At 40.9% G+C, this 19,972-nt stretch overlaps 1 protein-coding gene across 5 annotated transcripts in view; it reads left to right on the top strand.

The window, feature by feature from the left end:
• The window catches only part of dachd (dachshund d), a 136,245-nt gene that overhangs the window by 93,261 nt on the left and 23,012 nt on the right, over positions 1 to 19,972 (top strand). For 2 of the 5 annotated variants that reach the window (XM_086124039.1, XM_086124037.1), the window contains exons 4-7: positions 9,644 to 9,816; positions 10,865 to 10,972; positions 11,112 to 11,277; positions 11,363 to 11,494. In XM_086124039.1, the coding sequence (XP_085980165.1) occupies positions 9,644 to 9,816; positions 10,865 to 10,972; positions 11,112 to 11,277; positions 11,363 to 11,494 (579 nt within the window). The remainder of the gene's footprint in view (positions 1 to 9,643; positions 9,817 to 10,864; positions 10,973 to 11,111; positions 11,278 to 11,362; positions 11,495 to 19,972) is intronic. The other 3 variants (XM_086124038.1, XM_086124041.1, XM_086124040.1) reach the window with 3 other exon arrangements.

Below are 19,972 nucleotides of genomic sequence, written 5' to 3'. Positions count from 1 at the left end.
ACTCGACTGGTCATTTTTATTATTTTATTATTATGCACATCAACTAACTGCAGGAGACAATCAGGCTGCATTTACACTGCAGGTCCCTCAATTGCAATTGCCCATGTTATTACATGTAGAGTATGGTCAAATACAATTCACGATAGTGTCAACCTTGGCACTCATAAATCCTAAAAAAAAAAATAAATAAATCACAGCAGGTTTGTTGTTTGGGAAGATGTGTGGGTGAATTTTGATCATGTCAAACTTGCCTTGAAAGTAGATACAGTATATATACAATTGTCGGCAAATATCCAATTTGTGTCTGATTGTCATTTAAGTTCCATGCGGCGTTTTCTGTTTTAATGTTATGACCATGATCCAAATTGGGCCACATGGTAGATAAAATCGTAATTGTGCCATTTGAGTCAGTGTCAATTAGATTACTGCGTCAGGCCAGCCACAGCTTGTCAGTCCTATTTTTCTTTTAGGTAGAACCGAAATCATGGCAGCAAATCGTCATTAATATCAGTAGTATAAGAACAATATAAGGGATATATTAAAAAAAAAAACATTACAATTTTCTCCAGTTAAAGGGGAAGCCCACCCCAAAATGTTCTTTCCAATAGTATGTTTTTTGCAGCCCCACTTATCTAAACCTGGCATTCTGATTCATATTGCATTTATGGAAGATGAATTAAGCAAATGGCACATGACCTAACTCAGAAAACCATTTTTAGTTATTGCAAAGAATATTTTAGGGTTGACTTCCCCTTTAAGTTTGATCGTCTGCAATCCAGCTATGCAAGGAAATAAACACAGAGAACAAATTAAATTATCTAGCAGCATAGAGCATGACGTCACGGTCCAACAAAAAGCAGACACAGCGAGGGGGTCTTCTGTTTTCACAGGAATTCCAGGGCGCTGACGTTTACATGTGTCATCGCCTACCCTACCCTAACGTGGCAGCAAAATCATAATCATAGACTAAAATTATAACTTTATTTGTAAAGACATAGTATATATTTGACAAGCAGGGCACATGGCGGTAACTGCGTGCACCTTCCTTTGTTGTACGACGACATATTCTTCTGTCACGCTGTAAACTTGTCCATTGGACACCATTCATAGTCTCCAGCACGTCGAATTTTGGGACCGTTATCCACCAAGGATCCGATGTTGTTTTATTTTTTGAAGGTATTTATTGATGTTGTTTTCAACATTTTAAATTTTTATTTTTGTTGCAATTGTTGCATGAGAAGTGGATTTCATACTCCATACACTGCTTAACAAATGTATTATCTGTCATATAAAGTGGAGGATCCCATCCAGCTTCACCAGGTGCTTTAATTCAGACTTTCAATTGCAGCGATTTTGCCATTTTAATGGTCTCATTTTTAATCCCTTTTTTTCGCACAAATATGAACAAAAATCCTGTTGTGGAATTAAAAAAAAAAAACGAACACCAAGTTTGCAGATATGCACTTTTAATTGTCAGACGCTATGAACCTTGACTGCCGGCAGTTTGTTTTGGTTGTGTTGGAACTGTAAAAAAAAAAGATAAACCTTGTCGTCGCAAATTGGTCTTATTAAAAACATGCCATGCACGCGATGACCACATGAAACCCTAACAGCCATCCACTCCCAAGTGTCCATTTTCCTGCCTGTGTGATATGGCAGCGGAGTGGGTTGTGATTGATAACGGTCGTCGATATATTTCATTTGGGGAGCCTTAGTCAAATGACAACGGCTTGTCATTGACTGAAAGCAATCTTTTTAAAAGGGGGGAGCCTTTGCTAAGTATCAGATGAAAATGATTCCTCTGTCTGCTTGGGTGTCACTGTCTGCTGGAGCTTTATTGATTGGCCTTGAATATATTGCAGCCGCTGCAGTAAAAGCAGCTGCTAATATCTGCACCCTGCTAACACTCTCCACTCCTGTCCACGGCACTCTTCACGCCTTTGTCGCTTATCGCTGGCTCTCTTTCCCCCCTGATGCGGCAAATTTATCAAGAGTGACGTGACACAAATATAAAAAATGGGCCCAAATTAGAGGAGCCGTTCCTCCCGGGAATCCGTTTTGCTGTCCGACAGTGAAGACGTTAACCGGAGCCGCCATTGTCTCCTGTGCTCTCCGTTATCAAGTGCTGGGATGTTGGCATTGCCTGGTAAAGGTCATTTACTCTAATGAGATTTGCCACATGCAAGCATATGGCATGATTATGGAGCCCTGTTCGTTAACATTTGCAGCAAAGAGCCAGACAAGACAACTCAAAAGTGCTTCAAGGCAGACAAAAACGTGTTTTGCAAGATTTCTTGCACCATAACAATTCCATTTTTTTTGGTTACTTTTTTTTTCCTCCCAGAACATGAATGAATAGGAACACGAGGCATAATCCACAGAATTAGAGATATAAAAAAATGCTTTCACACTGACAATAGTAATAAACAAAACAATTAGAAACAATTTTGAATTTTTAAAAAAAATGCACGACACACTTGGCTACGCAAGATCTAATGTGCTGCCACACCACGGACACCCCTCATAAAATTGTTATAATGTATTGTTTTATTATTGAGAATGAGTCTCTGCACCTTTTTTCATGTCCGAAATGTGTATTTTAACAGCATGCACAGTCCACTCCAAAAAAATCCACATTTTTGGATTAAATATTACAAAGCCCCCCCCCCCCCACACACACACACACACACACGCGCATGGAGTTTTAATGATATATGACCACAATATGTTCCAACCCAACTATTTTCTCGAACCTTTGAACATTTTCTACCGTCCATTTCCTATTCCGCTTTTCATGTTCAGGGTACAGGAGAGCTGGAGCCAACTCTAAATAAAAAGCAAATTTCCACCCCAGACTGGTCGCCAGTCAGTCACAGGACATACTGTATACTGGACAGCTATTCAGTCTCACATTCACTCCATCACTGAGTGGGAATTGAACCCACATTGCCTGCATTGAATTCAGGCTCTTAAACCATTTGCACCCTCCGTTAGATCAACATTTTCACCTAAAAAAAGATGGTCAATAAATGTCCGTTAACATTCCCAGCAAAGAGCAGACAGCTCAAACGTGTGGCTTGCGCTAGAAGGCCAAAACGTGTTTTGCATTTCCTACTCAAAAGATAGGAAGAACGCTTTTTTTCCTCTGTCACATGCATGATGGATCTTTCCATTTCCTCTTTAAGAATGGATGCCATTAGAGCGCCGGGATTTTAAATGATCCCATAAAAGTTAGCCCGATACACTTAAAGGACAAACACCTCTGTCAGGCTGATAATTTCGACCACATGTTACACTCCGCCGCTTCACCGAGAAAAGCAATTATTCTACAGCTTGTCAAATCGGAGATGTTTTCTCTCTTATTGCGGCTCTGCTAACATCCCCGCAATTGGACATGCTGCGTATGACGATGCTTGACATTGAAGTGGTTGGGCTAAGATCGAGTATTTGACCGATCAACTAACTCTTGGATCAACTAATGACCAATTAACTTCTTTTTAACCCTTTCAGGGACATCGGTTACTACAGTGGACAGCTTACCGTGTTATCAGGTTACAGAGTGTATGAAAGGGTTAAGTATTATTTTTGATGGGGTGGGGAAATCTCTCTGAATGTTCTGCACTCACGTGTCCATTTACCGGGGCTGTAGCTCAGTTTTTTACCCATGAACATGAAACCATGTTCGTTAATGAAATAAAAAACAAAAATGTTTTTAACAAAACAAAAACTAACTCCATCTAATGTTAAGAGAAATAACTCAAAGTGACCGTAATAATTATGTTATTACACATCACTTGGTGTCTTTTTTTTTAATCTTCCACTTGACAAATACAAAAAAATAACAAAAATTAATACTAAAACCAATGAAGAAATGTGAATACAAATAAACAAACCTGCTCCAAAAAATAATTAATACTTACTGAATGTAAAAAATAAAAAAGCCAAAACAAAATTTAAAAAAATCCAGACGCCCCTATCGCAAAAGTTTGCATTATGATTGTAGAAATGAAGGTGCTGCAAAGGCTTGAAATATCGTCAGCATTTTAGAAGGACATTTCATCCACCATCATTCAGCTTGTTGACACACCTCAGCGTGATTTGTCTCCATCTGGCCTGTGGAATGCAAAGCATAGCGTTTGCATGTGTTTCATGTCGGGTCGTCTCCGCGTGCACCTATAGTGCGTTATTATCTGAGGTTTCATGTTTATGTCGTCTTGACGGCATCCGTTCCCTCATGTGTGTGTGTGCACGCATAGGACGTATTTAACAAAGGCAGCATGTTTGCTTTATGATCAACATTAAGTGCGTCAACACAAAAGGTTTTCTTCCTCGGTGCGTTCAATGACACTCCGGGGCTGTGGGTGGCAACATCAAAGCCGGATACCTTCCTCCCACTTTAATGAGAACCAGGACTCGCCTGCCTGGACCCGACCCGCCATCTGCGTGTGTGCGTCTGTGCGTAATGTAAGCGTTGTAAGTGGTAGCATAACTCCAGACAGCACAACACGTTTATGGAGGTTCTCCACGTTTGAAGTCGTATCCGCCAGGCTCCCAAAAACGATGGCTCCAGTAATTTTTTTCAGCGTCGTGAACAGTTCTAATAAAGATGAAGAGCTGATTAGTGCAACGGACCGCCAAATGTCTCGCTATTCATTTCCTCTTGGGGTTCACGCAAATGCTTGATATGACCACAACAAAGGCTGTTCATACCTCACCTTTGTTGCCGGAATACGACATGGGGGCATTTTATAAGCTGACACTTAAATGAGGACTGCCTTGTTTACGCCCTTCAGGAGAGAGTGTGAAGGAGCTTCTGGGAAATTCGCCCGCCATCACCTCGATACTTGAGACTCTGTGTGATGTCTCATGCTTTTGCAGAAAATCGTAGAGCACTGTATAGAATAGACTGACAACTATTTTTTTGTGTACACTTGTTTATTCTTTCAAGGCCTTTTTGGTGCAGTCACTAATATATCATGGACGAGTGTTCAAAGTCAACTATTTTCCAGAAAATTGCAGTATCTGATGATGTGTGAGAAATAATAGAATTTGCAATCATTTCAATCATGTGATTGTTTTCTTTCTGTAGTTCTTTCATCAAACTATGAAATGTTGACTCAGAAATTTGACAACTATTTTGAATTTTTTTGCTTCAAGTCAAATACATCAGGAACATTAACTCCACCATTTTTTTACATGACTGTAACCAATATTACGTTCCAATGAGATGATTTTCCTCTTGGAGAAAAATATTTGTCTCCAAACAATTTTTTTTTTTTTTTTGCATGGAAATTTGCAGATCACAGATGGGGTCGTGGTTCAACCTTTTGACTTGCATGCATGAACATTTTCCTCTCAGTGATAGTGTGGATGGGAGTGTTTCAAAGCCTGTGTGTCAATATGTTAGCAGTCTGGCCCAGGGTGCCATCTGCATTTTCCCAAAAGACAGCAATCTGCGATAGACTTAAGCTCACCCATGAACCCTCAACATGAATTGCCGAAAAAAACGGATGGATGGATGAAAAGCAGTGAGTGAATGAAATTTTACTCAAATGTCAGGGACATACTTTTTTCCCCCCCTCTGCAAGGTCATTAATATATCACGTAAATGTCAGGTCGGTAAACGATTATTCCAACTCCACTGTTTCCATCCATCCCACTCATCCATATTCTATTGTGCTCTGTTAGAGTCGTGGGTGAACTTGAGACCAGCTGACTTTGGGCAAGAGGTGGTGTACATCCTGGACTGGTAGCCAGGCAATGGCAGAGCAAACATCGACAAACAACCATTCGGACCTATTGACAGATTCGAATTTTAAGTTAACGTGCCATCCCCAATAATAGTGAACGTAATTTGCCAAAAACGCCATATTTGTCATCACATTCTTGGTATGACCCCCCCCCCCCCCAAAAAAAAACAAGATTGTTGAAGTGCACCGACGTCTCATCCCATCTATGCAAGAATACAACTTTGCTGAGCTCAATTAAAGGCAGACCGAGATTGAATTTCGTATGGAGCGGTGACTCGCTCCATTTAGCCAGCATAGTGGAATGTTCCTGTTGAGTTTGACTGGATCAGAGGGACGGAAGAAGCGTCTCAACACCAAACAACCCAAAAGGCTTAGCGGTCAAACACGTCGGCTCTTTTGTCTCGTCCAATTGAAATCAAACTCAAAGCAGAACCGCCAGGAATGTTTGTCTCGGATGCAGTGTTCTGACGCACCAAACAAAGACAGATAGGCTTTAAACAAGGCATTTAATTAGCGCCAGATCCCAAGCTTGGCCGGCGCCAACCAATTAGACATTCCTCAGGCGTGTGCAGGTCCTATTTCACAGATCCTCTCCGGCGCTGTCTCTTACAGTACATCTCCTGCCGTCCAGTTAAGGGAAGGTAAATAGCCCAAGACAGACAGCTTCATTAGCCAGCGTCTGAAAAGCGTCGGGGCAGATTGTCGCTTAAATAGTGCACCGTTACTGTGGGCTCAGCCGGCGACCTCTGATCAATTACAGCTGACATTATTGTTTGTCAGGAACCTTTTTTTTTCCCTCCTTTTATTCCTCGGAAAACGAGATCAGGCTTGAGCTTGAGCTGGAAATGTAATCTCCTCCTTCGCTCTTTGTGCTTCCTTGGTTCCACAAACAATAAATCATTCCATTGAAGAGATAATAAAGTGCCAAGTAGGATCTAGTTTAATTTTTGTCAGGGGAAATCTCCCTGCAGTAAAGTTAAAAGAGTAAGAGGCTTCCGCTTTCCTTGTTCTCATATATTTGTCCGCAGAAAGGGAGACTTCCAGTTTAGATTAAGACTGATGGTGGCCGATATCATTCGCGTCCACCACATAGGCAACAGCTCCATTTCATCATTTGAAAATCTTCTTTCTTTGGTTGCCATTTTTTGGGGGATAATATGCAATTTGAGTTTGCCATAACAAGCCCTTTGCAGTAATTGCGCTCTCACTGAGGGCTGTTTCAATTCACTCTGTTCGTCCCCGCCGATTCCGATCTTTGCTTAGCCAGGCGTGAGTATAATAGCTGAGCTGTTTATGTCGGCATTAAGAGATTTGTTGTTTTAATGACAGCACATCGGAGTTCACCTTTGCGGCTCCCTCAGGCTCACTTCCGGTAAATGATTCCAAACGCTTTGTTTACGAAGCGCGGGAATTCGCTTCTTCATCACTTCTTAACTTCTGTGGTTGAAAATTGCAATAGCAAAGGTATCTTCAATTTTGCGGTGGCTTTAAAGTTAAAGCTGCCGCGCGTAACTTTTTTCTTTCCACCCAAACCACTATGAGAAGAGATGACACAATGCTGATTAAGCCTATAAAATATCGCGAGACTTATTTTGTATTTCATGCTTAATATTTGGTATCAGTTGGCAACTTTCGCACATTTTACCACTTGCGGTCAACTGAAAATGACATTATGTGTGCTCAGAGGTCAGGGGTTCTGATTTTTCACACCTCTACTTGGCCTGTGTTTACTCTGCTCTTTATCTGTGCCGTGCTGGTGTTACCGGAGAACCCTACTCAACATGCTGCATTTATAAATTGTGCACGCATTCCACATTTCCATGTTTGAGAAATAAATTAACACAAAATCACAGATGTTTTTTTCCTTTGCCCATATGGCTGTGAAATATGTATTAAGATAAAAAGAAAAAAAAAGGTCTTAAATTGGTCCTAAAAAGAGGTTACATTTAACTTGAAGAAAAAAAGGGTCTTATCTTGAATGGCAATGCTTTAATCAATTTTGTATGGCAATACTGAAAGATATGTACCGTGCCAAACTGACCTGTCTCACTCTGCTTGGTGGAAATTGGGCTTTCTAATTCAGTCTGCATGAGATGTTTTTGTTAGTTGTGGCAATGATCTCCAGTTGCACATATTTTTTTTAGACTTTGGACATTAGACTTGGGCGGCACATTTTCTGGTCATTTCTCATGAAGGAATTTTGGCAATTATGCTCCCCTAGATCCTTTCAGTCTCCAACAAAATAAAGTTTGTTGGCCTGTGGCACATTCTCCTTCCCTCCTTTCAATGAACTTTAAGTGGGGTTGGGCTCTTTAGGACAAGGCGGACATGAAAGGTGCTGCGCAGCCGCTGAAAATGACACTAATACCCCGAACAGAGGTACACTGTGTCGCCTGAAGGACAAGTGGTGGCGGGTTCTCTGTATATTTGGAAAGGGAGGGCTCGCTTGGCCCTGGGTGTTATGCATCCCACCTGAGCGGCCCCTGAGGAGCCTTGAATGGGTTGCCAAAACCCTCTCCATGATGTCCTATACTAAGCACCTCCCCAATCAGACCCTTGTAGTTTTGTTTGTTTTTTTGGGGGGGGGGGGCGCTTTAATTGAGCTCTGCCTGCTGAGCGGTAATTGATTCAGTCCGAGCACTGATACAAGGTGCTTGCTTTAATCCTTTATATTGTTTGCGAATACTCTCCGCCAAGGCATCTTTCTTATGGAAATCAATGCTTGCTTTTGGAAAAAGGAGCCCTTTCATTTCCAACCAGTGTCCTTCTCTTTCGAGTTGTCGCCATGTAGATCTCCTTGCCCTTTAGCGACTGATGTTTTGTCAGAGTTGTTTTTCTGCAGATCAGCTTTTTTTTTTTTTACCTTGAACTGCTCTGCCAAGTGAGAGAGAAAGAGAAAGGGAAAAAAAATCAACAAAAAAAAAAAGCTCAATCAGTATCTGAGCGTCCATGAGGTTGCCTTTAAAGCGAGCGGCACAGGAATGAGACCAAACTCTTCACAGTCACGTTTGATCCTCAGCCGTTCAAAGTCCCCATCAAGGCGAGTGGGGACGGACGATAGGGAAGGGCGGGGTGCTGGAGGGGTACGCAGACACCGAACTGTGACCTTCTAAAAGTTGCCCTGTTTTCCTGAAAGAAGCACGGCGCGCTGCTAACTACGAACCCCCCGCGGTGTCTTTATTATTCCACTCTCTTTGCCATTTAAACATCTTCAATTTCCCCCAATTAGGCGTCCATCGGCGGACTGCAATTGAATAATTTAAAAGATATTTCTAATGCCGAAATGGAATAATGTCTGCATGGATGTATATGTGTGTGTGTGTGTGTATGTATATATATATATATATATATACACACACACACACACACACACATATACATACACATGAAAGGGAGTAAATTCCTTCATTATGCCCACTGATAGGCCAATATAATTAACCTTAGATTGCGTTTATCATGAGCGTGCTTAACTAATCATGGTGGCTTTCAAGATTGCCTTTGTTTTTAAGACCGTTTTTATATTGAAATATTGAGATAATTTCCATAATGTTCCCATATTTTTTATTCAGCGGAGAATAATTGATTCCTTTTTATTGCAGTGTAAACTTTGGTGCATGAACGACTGTGTGGATAGTTTTGATCCCCCCGCACCCCTTTTCTCGATTATTATTGCATTGCTTCTCTATTATTAACGCATAGTAAAACATTGATGTCAGTTATGTTAACACGGCGAATTATTCAATTGCTCCATCTTAAGTGTTATTGGACTTTTTAAGGGGTATTTGATGGGTGACAATTGCAGCATCAGAAAATATATTTCGGCAACGTTTGCCCCTTTTGGTGATGAAACGCATCGTTGAGTAACCAATGACCTCCTCTTCACGTTGTCCCAGGCCTGGAACTGCCCTTTATGATGATGCCTCACCCGCTGATCCCCGTCAGCCTGCCTCCAGCTTCCGTCACGATGGCCATGAGCCAGATGAACCATCTCAGCACCATCGCCAACATGGCCGCTGCGGCACAGGGCCAGAGCCTACCGTCGAGAATGGTCACCTCTGTCATTAAGGTAACTTTTTATACAGGTGCACTTCTTGAACACGTCAAAAGTTTCTTTTTGATATTCCCCCTGATTTGACAAAATTAAGTCACTAAAAATGACTGTACACATTGAACGCCTCAGATATAGACATTCACTCATTCACCGCCGTTTATTCTCGTCAACATGAATCCACCCGTTGACTGCCACCATTGTATATGTTCATCCAGTACTGTATGTTTTTCAGCAGTTAGGCATGGATGAGGGTCTCACCCAGCTTGTCTGTAAAACGCATGTTTGCAAACTATTGTAGTAACTAACAGATCTATGTCGGTGATAACGTTTCGTCACTTTGGATCAGAGATCAATACCATTACTGCTTTTGAGTAGAAGGTAAGGACTTGCTGAAGGGAATTCTCGGCTTGTCACGTCCATTGAGTGGGAAAGATATGGCAGCATGTTAGAAGTTGGACAAGTTTAGGCACATCATAGTCAATGATGTATAATTATGCATGGTCTCAACAGAGTAGTCCATGTGTCGCGGTGGGGAAAGACCGTTCTTGATCTTGTTTTTGTGGTTTCATAGTAAACGATTACACCGATGCCAAACATTCAGTCACAATTCTGCTTAACATGTTTGAAAGCTAGACATTGTTTTTCTTGTGAAAGTAGTGTCTCTACTCTTTCTTTGGGTACATTTCCCGCTTATAGTGTCACATGACACAATATTTTGTGGGTCTTAAAAGACCAGACCAAAAATTCGAAGCGGACAGCAATATGGGGAACTCTGATTTAAAAAAACAGCTGAACTATATTTGGAGGATTTTAGCCCTTAATAATGGTATTAGTTTGGAATGCAGTATAAAAAGTAGCAAATCATTCTTTACAGTAAAAAAAAAAAATACACTGCATTCTGTTCTGCATCCTGATTGGCTAAGGGACTGTAGACTCATGTCAACAGTCTCCATGCCCCATCACTGTACAGCTTGCCAAACTTTCTCCATGACAAAACCCACAATGTCACAAAACATTCTAGACATCCATCTATTCATTTTCTGATCCGCTTAATCCTCATAAGGATCGCGGGGGGTGCTGGAGCCTATCCCAGCCATCTTCGGGCAGTAGACGGGGGACACCCTCAACCGGTTGCCAGCCAGTCGCAGGGCATACAGTATTTCTAAAAACGGTCAGTTGTATGTAAGAAAACATTTAAATGAATGGATATTTTATTAAATGCTTGGGCCTGAAAAAAAAAAAAACACTTCACCCACGATAAACGAGGGATTTCTGTTCTGGAGTTAATTAATTTACTGAATTTATTTTAGGGCTGTGTGTTGTCACTGCAGGGCTTGCAGGAGCGCATTCAGGATAGTCCCTCCCCTGTCCCATCCTTAGAGGACCACCGAAGGCCCGGCAGTCACCCGTCATCTCACCGCAGCAGCAGCGTGTCCAGCTCGCCTGCCCATACGGAAAGCTCTTCAGACAGGATACGTACGTATCCTTGTCAAATTGTGGCTCATGATTTGCATTTTGAAGACACGTACTCATGGCCGCCCGGGTTCCTTTTTGTCCACAGCACCACACCACAACGGCCTGTCCATGAACCAAGCACTGCTCGGCTTGTCCCCCAACATCCCGCCTGGGCCTAAGGAGGGAGACCTGGCCCATGACATGAGTCACGAAGTGAAGAGGATGCATGCAGAAAAAGGTGAGTTAGGTTCTATTCATCAGTATTTTTGGGGGGGTGAAATTTAATTATTAAATAAGGATTTAAAAGCAAGCAAATTTGATGCACGCAACATTGTGGAATGATTACGTCAGACTCTACTAGCATGAAACGTATATTAGATCATATTTAATACTGTACAGGGAAGTTTTTTTCAATTTACAGTAAGTGTCCACAATCTGAAGTTGCGTGGTGCTGCTGTTTTGGTGTGCAGTGAATAAGATCAGAATTTGAGTCACCAACTACGTATATGAAAGTTACCATTATTTGAAGGAGCCATTTATTTCTGTGAATCAATGGATTAAAGTTAGGGTCTTAGAGTAGGAGCCACTATTTTAGGAGCTATAATATATGAAGGTACTGCCTCAAGCTATTTGCTGGATTGCAAGGTGTGAAAGGTCAAAATGTTGTCCGATAACAGAGCTTGTTAAATACAAATTAAAGGTCAGAAAATTAATCTGAAAATGGATCTTAAAAAAAAAAAAAGTGAAAGGTGATGTGGGAAAAAAAAGGGTTTAATCTCCAAGTCATTATGAAAACATTAAATGCTGCAAGGTAGTTGTCTGTCTTTTTATGGACATTTTCAGTGGTATTTGTACATAGCCCACAGATTGGGCAGTACTTGATTAGTCGCTGGGTGCATCATCAACTTAAAACAAATAAAAGCCGCCTTTTTTTCTCATCAGGAAAAAAAAGAGATAGTAACTATGTTTATCTTGATTTATAAAGCCCATGCAAAAATGACGTCACTGCAAATGTCATAACTGTAAAACCCATTTCAACTCTATTGTTAACCAAAACAGCCACCCTGGAGTCATTTCTCAAATGCATTTAAGTGTGGAGATTGCCACATGTTGTAAGCCAGTTGTAAAGCTGATGTTTAATTTACAATGACGACATCTTTAAGGGGCGATTTGCATTCTACGTGCATCCATGTTTAGGGGAGCTATATATGTGTTTGTTTGCCTCCTATCTTGTTTAAAAAAAGGAATTAACAACACTTTCGCTTGAGATAACACACTGGTAACATTTTGTGGCAATATTTAAGGACTCTGTAAATGTGTTAATATTGAATAATAAGCACTTCCTTCCATTTGTAGTTGAGTATGTCAACACAATTTGCCGAAATACGGCAATCCATTTAAAAAAAAAAAAAAAAGGAAGTGTGACGAAACTCCGGATAATTGTGCAAAAGGCGAATTTGTCACTGAATAATGATCAATCTTGAGGTTTAATATTCAAATTGAAGCAGGATGTGAGTATCTATGAAGGTGTTCCATTTATATCGTTGTTCTAAATTAGGAGGTGGAGGTCTACCGGTTTCGTTACAAAAGTCAAATTAATTGATATTACCATAGGTTCTGATTCCCATTTGCTTGACACATGGGAGGGGATATGTTCAAGAGATGTACCCCAGTCATATCACCCGGGCTTGAATAGTTTCATTAATTACGTCCCGTGAAATAAAATAAAAATGATCTTTTGTCATAGAAAGTGAAGCAAATAATAGATTTGTAGTATTCTCCATTGGTTTAAAGGGATCAGAGTAGCTTGCGATGCTGCACTCTGGGTGATGCGGGGTGGGGCGAGGTGATAATGATACGAGAACCACTGTGGAAATCATCACCGGGATCCACTTTGCTCCCTGTTGGATAGTCTGACATGAAAATCACTATTAGCCCTTCCCTCGCAGCCTGCGAAGCAGTGCATCGGAATAATTAGCAGGATCATGAACACAATTTATGGGTCACCTAAAGCGTGTGCGTGTGTGTGTGTGCGCGCGCGCACGTGTGTGTGTGTGTGTGTGTGTGTGTGTGTGTGTGTGTGGGTGTGTGTTTTAAACAGATCCTCCTTATACTGCAGTGGTATGAATCTTGGATAACAGGACGGATGGCATGCTATTACTTTTTTTGTTTTGGTTTTAATGTCTGGCTTTGACTACGAGGCATCACCGACAAATCACAAGTTCTGTGCAGATGAACCGCAAATGCATTATCACATCACATATTCGATATTGCCACATTTTAATATTTGAAGGATATAGCGGCTGTTTGTGTCGTCCAGACTTTTTTTTTCGTGCTACTTATGCCACTCTTCATTACCATTTATGCAAAATTTTTAAAAAATTATTGTGGAATAAAAAATACAAAACAATAATGTCTTGCCAAATTGAAAAAATATATATACAGTATATATATATTTATATATATATTTTTTTTGTTTTTTGTTTTTTGAGGTGGGGCGCTACAAAGTTGTTTAGATGGTATCCCCCCAAAAATCTGAGTCAGGTATTTATATACATTGTAATTATACTTTGTAAAACATTTGTCAACATTCACTATACTAATGCACTACGACTACAACTACCACTACTTGTTGTTATTATTATTATTATTATTTATTGTTATTATTATTGTTGTTGCTTTTGTTATAAGTACATAGGTTTTGATTGGTTCTGCGCATTTCCAAAACAATATCACATTCACTGAAATAATAAAAACAGTACTAAGTGAAAGAGCATTGAATATTCCTAAAATAAAACATTCTTCAATATTAACTTTTGCCAGAGGCTTTGGTAAACAGATTCATTCGAAAAATTTGAATTCTGTATCAACACGTTGAATATTTCAATCTTTAAATTGTTTCTTGCTGTTGTTCAGAGTCTAATCAAATCTCTTTTGAGTTGTGACGTGAATATGTGTCCAAGTATGGGATGGGGTCAAGGTTATAGTCAACGTTAACACAATTTAGTTTCGATATGGTTCGAAAATGGACACAAGGGAACCATAAAAAAAAAAAAAATGAACCAATGGCAGGTAACATTCCAGGAGCATTTCAAACCAGGTGACCCTCCCTCATTTTAACCTCACCGTGTTGTCAACTCCCGATATATCGACTTGATTAGGATTCTGCTCTTTTGTGAGGTCTTGCACTGTGGGGAGGAAAAAAAATATACATATATATTTATTTTTTTAGTTTTTCATAAAATAACCCATTAATGCAGAGGAGTGCAACCAAATTAGTTAGCAATTTGCTGAGCATGAATTAATGAAGAGAGCTCCTCGCCGCTCGCACAGTTGTAATTTTCATAATAACCCCGGAACCTTTTATTTGGCAGCTTGTTTAGTTTTTTCGTTTGAAGCTTTTCATTAGTCTAATGAGGACTGCGCAAGGGCGAGCAGTCAGCACAATTTACATGAGGAAGCTATCATAATAAATGAGGCAATTTGAATAACATGCACAGGTTTATGCCGCGAGATAAGAGAGATGGTCGCCACCACCGTCCGATACATTAAGAACTAACTAATAACCAAAGTAATTCCAATAAAAGCTTTAAGTGAAGTGAATAAAATTAATGATAGATATAGTCGACTGTAATGATATTACACGATGCGTTAGATGAATAATATAAACTATTGTTCGGGAGGCTTTGTTTATGACCGGCTTTTTAATTAGGGCCCCGTTTGTCACGTCGGTTTGTTTAGAGATAGCATTCCGATGGTTTAATGATATCGCCCCCACTTGTTTGATCTTTACGATCCTGGCCGAGCGTTCAATTAATCTCGGGCGCAGCGGGAACGCCGGTGAAAGGACTCCATTTAAATAGGCTTCCCGAAAAGACGCCGCAATGTCATCTACACCGTGGCGGGACAAAGGCTGTTTGTTGTCAAGCCTTTTTCCGAAGTTGTGTCACCCAACGCAGACGGGCCAGATGGTCTGAGGCTGTTGTTGTTGTTTTTTTCTGTCATTGGTCCAAAAAAAAAAAATCTTGGATGGAAAAAAAAGCAAGGAGTGAGATTAGATGATGTTTAAAGTATAAAGCTATCTCACATGTGACTAATTGAGCAGCTTCAAATGCGAGAAAAAAAAAGTCTTCCTACAAGCCTCTGTCTCATGAAAACAGCAGGTAGCCTCGACAAACGGTGGTGACGGGGCGGGAGGGGGGGGGGGGGGGATTTGAAAGCCTTTGGCCGTAAAACTCACTCCGGACATCAAACGGCTTGACATCATTTCATTTTTTTGGGAGAGTGTTTGAAATGCTAGCCATATGCGTGTACATCGAACCATGCGTGTAAATCCCATGTGGCAGGGGGCAATGTTTAGCCACCAATGAGTTGCAACCATCTTCCAGAGTTGCTGAAATTCCAGACGGGATTATTTGCATTAGTCGCCATGGTTAGGAACAAGGCGGAGTCTGTGAATATTTCCGGCCACGGAATAATGATCAATCTTCAGGTTTCATATTTACGTTAAAGCAGGATGTGAGTATCTATGAATATCGCTGAGGTCTACCATTTTGTTACTAACGTCGAATTCATTGATGTTACCATAAATTCTCATACCCATTTTCTGTACACCTGGGAGGAGATTTGTTCAAGAGGTGTGGCATACCGGAACCTGCTCTTGCAAGAACTCTTAGACCGTTTGAGTTTATCTGTACCAGCGTTCATTGACTGTGTTGCCACGTTTCCAACTGAACCGCACCAAACCAAGAAACCAACCAGAGTTCCGTTAAAACAAACTAAAGGTAGCTAGGGTGAAATATAAGGACTCCAAAACCTGCCACAAGGGATAAGTGTCTTTTAAGATAACTTTTGGTGTTATAACCAAAACTGGATTTGGAATTGAGGCGCTTGATCATTCATCTCTGGAGTCACCAGTGATTCCCTTGATTGCCAACCATTTTTTTTTTGTTTTTTTGTTGTTGTTTTCGTTTTTTCCTGATGTTCCATATTTAGCGGGGGCTCTGCGCACTGCCTCGTGTGCATCTCTGCTCTGGCTGAGTAAAGCACTTGTTCATTTGCACTGAAGGGTAACATGAAACAGGGCCGAGCCTCCTGATGGACAGGCAGATTTCACCTTCGCCAGTGAATGATAATGCATTATTAAATTTGCCTCTCTGCTCACTAGATACACTTAGCTGACCACAGCATATTTATCTCCCCATCCGACGCTCTCCGTCTTGGCAGGAGAGAGCATTCTGTCACTTTTGAGGCATTTCAAAGATTAAAAAGAACCTCTCTCTTTTCAACGTCCCTAAAAGCATCCCCCCCGCACCCCCCACACCAAACCACCACCACCACCCACCTGAGTGAAATGTGATTAGCGGGGAGCTGGTGTCACGCGATGGAACATTCATGAGCGGAGAACAAATATCCAAATGAACTCCCCGCGTCCCTGCTCTTGCACCATCAGCATTCCTGCTCACATGGTGCAAGAAGAAATTTGATTGATCCTCTATTGAATTATTATTTTTTTTCTGCACTCTTTCATTTCAACGGCACGCACTGACAAGTTGTTTGATCACAAAGCATTATTGTCTGCCAAGTCACATTTCAGGGGCTCTGATGGCTAATGATCTCGCCTCCTTCGTCCAGGAAAAAAAAAAAGTCAGGTAGTCAGCACCCCGTTTGAAGCTGCGAAGCGCCAAGGACACCGGGAGGACCCAACACAACACGCGGCATTAAAGTCAGCGTAGATGAAGACAAGAAAACTTTTAATGATAGGCAGAGCATCAATGTCAGGGAAGTGTCTTTAACGTTGTTGTTATTGTTTTTTTTTTGTTTTTTGTTTTGTTTTTTTCTCAAATGCCTATCGGAAAAAAACAGGACTTCAAAGGCAAAAATAATCACACTACATATTTGGACTAAAATACACCCAATCAAGCAAATCTTTCTAGGATCGCATTACCTTGTACAGGCGTTTTGGGTGTACAGAATCAGAATTACTTCTGCGAAAACCATGTCACTTTGAAATGCATCAGTTGGAAAATCGGGGTCTCCTGGATTTACTTTGGCATGTTATCCTGGAACTGACTGAATAGAGACTCTGGAGTACCAGAACGTCACTGTTGTTTTGTGGTCATTGGCCTCCGTGACTTTGGGGCGAGTGGCCAGTCAGTCACTGGTCACCAAAAGACAAATAACTCACACTCACATCTACACCGATGGACAATTTAGTCTTTAATTCATCGAGCGTGCATGTTTTAAGGAAAGAGCAAGGACCTAAGACAAGATTGGAACCCGAGACCTCTTGACTGAAAGCAGACGCTAACCACTGTCTCGCCGTGCTGCCATTTTTCGATGTTCGATGAGAGTTTTTGTGGTCCAGTTTTAAAAGTGGAGAAGTCGTTCCCCTTGCTTCATTCCCCATGCAGAAATATGGGAGTTCAACAAACTAGACCCACTAAATTAACAAAAAAGTCAAATAAAATGAAAATTGCCTCACGTAGATATATTTTAAAACTGTTGTCGATTTATAGTGCCATGTCACTATTTTGCCAACGCATTCATCATTTGTCTTTTTCTGGATGACTCTCAAAGACAGCATAATTTCATGGTATCCAGAGGTGGCTAGGATATATGCTGTGAAGTATCAAACAACATTCCAGTCGTCAATGTATTTATCTTTAGCGTATCTGCTCCTCAATGCGCTCGTGCGGCAGCCCTCAACAAACTCTTTTTAACAGCCCTTTATTTTTTATTATTCTTATTGTTGTCCTCCCTGAGAGCAGAAAAGGTGAGTTTTACATATCTGAGCATCTGCTATTATGCAGATCGCGGCAGCAGGCTTCCATCCCAACGCCCTTGGACAACAGCATTAAGCAATTATGAAGATTATGTACAATGCGGGAACATTTGTGATTCAAAACAATACATATCTTGGCGGCGGCGACTGTTGCGGACAGATAAGGTTGACCCTGAATATGTATTTCTGTACTTTTGGAGACGTACTTGCAGGGGTGGGGGTCTTTTTGGTATAATTTAATATTTGCATGTAAACAGTAATTAAGGGATGCCGCGGACACGCTGAGGCCAGGGCTTGCCAAGGTAAACAGCGAGCGGCCCCGCTCGCTCGCAGCGCTCCCGTCCTGTTTACAGACTCGCGAGCGGTGCTCCTCATTGGCAGCACTCATAAAAAAATAAAATAAAATAAAAAACATCGGCGATGCGATGCCGGGAGCGCAGCGCGGCCTCTCTTATCGTCTGGCAGTCTGCTCGATAGCCGACTTGAGGACATTGTGAGTCAAACCTCTAAATTTTCACTCGGCGATAATTACGCGGCTATACTCGAGCTTTTATATCCTTCCACCATGAAAGTAAATCATTCCTAATAAAGAGAGGAAGAATAGGGGGCGGGTGGTGGAAAAGTGCTTCAGGACTAATTTTCTTCACTCCCTCCCTTTCTGCTCTCCATTCTGTTCAGTTTTTTTTTTTTTTCGTGGAAGCCTTTTTCCTCAGTATTCCAGTCACCTTGACTTTGCAGCTGCCGCCTTATAGAGTGTGTTGCTTATCCCGTATAACCCCAGTCTGTCAATTAGGTGTTTGAAAATTAATCTCTTTAGCTGCAAATACCATGCCAGCTTTTCTGGAAGCGTCTGCAAATGAAGTGTTATTAATTCACACGAGCAAAGCCGGTGTTATGAATAATGTTATCAAAACAGATTTCCGCGCGTTTAACACGTCGCTGCGATTAAAAGGGCCCCTTAAGTATTTTTATAACTGTGAAACGACTAATGGATTTGCATCCGTCTTTGCAAAGTGTTGCTCTAAGCCAGTCCTTTTCAAGTCCCCGCTTCTTCTTGTGCTTCTTTTTGTTCGTGTTTTCATCATCGTCGTTAAAAAGCAAGCCAAGTAGAGTACAAGTATGGATTAGTGCCAGCAGAGCTGCTCCCAGCGGATTCCAGAACCAGACAAAGACATGTCGAAGTTAAGACAGTTACTCTGAGCCGATATGTCCGATGCTAATACTAATACTTGTTCCGTTTAAAAAAAAAAAAAAGACAATTATGAGGGGTTTGCCTCTCTTGTTAAATATTTGATCAAAATATGCCGAAAAATGTTCCTCACAAATTTGTCATGGGTGCATGTCACATGTGGGAGATGAGTATGAAGGTGGAGAACATATGCACAAAATTCTTCAAATTCTTCACGCATTTTATTTTTATAATACATTTCTCAATGCGTGTATATAGAAAATACAGAAACAACTTACTGGAAATTTTAACATTATGCAGTCTTTTTTTTCTACAACGGAAGTTAAAAATTCAGGAATATTTGAGGTTTTCACATTTTTACGACATTTTTTTCAACATTTTGCCAAATTTTTCGTGGAATAAAAATCATGACAATCAAATGCTTTTTAAGATATGGCAGAGGTGGGAGATGTTCTATTTTGTGACATAAAAGTTAATCACCACTTAGTTTGTAAAATTCAGATATCCCAAGAAAGAAAAGTTGCGACTCTCCATATTGCGAATTTCTCAACGTACGTCCTGAGACCTCAGTTTAGCAAGCATCATAACATGGACTTGCTTCTTCTTTGTTTATTCGACCGACACCAGAGGTGTACGTGAATTACGTGACATTCCAAGCATACTACTAAGACAAATACTAAAAAAAATAGACAATTAGAGAGGATTTCCTCTCCTATTTGTTTATTTGTGAGTTTGTCCCGAAT

The sequence above is a fragment of the Hippocampus guttulatus genome, chromosome 11 (assembly GCF_054856545.1).
Source record: "Hippocampus guttulatus isolate MCC_2025c chromosome 11, RoL_Hgut_1.0, whole genome shotgun sequence".
In the NCBI taxonomy this organism is placed as follows: Eukaryota; Metazoa; Chordata; class Actinopteri; order Syngnathiformes; family Syngnathidae; genus Hippocampus; species Hippocampus guttulatus.
Note: the sequence above shows the minus strand (reverse complement) of the source record. Positions and strands in the feature narration are given on the sequence as shown.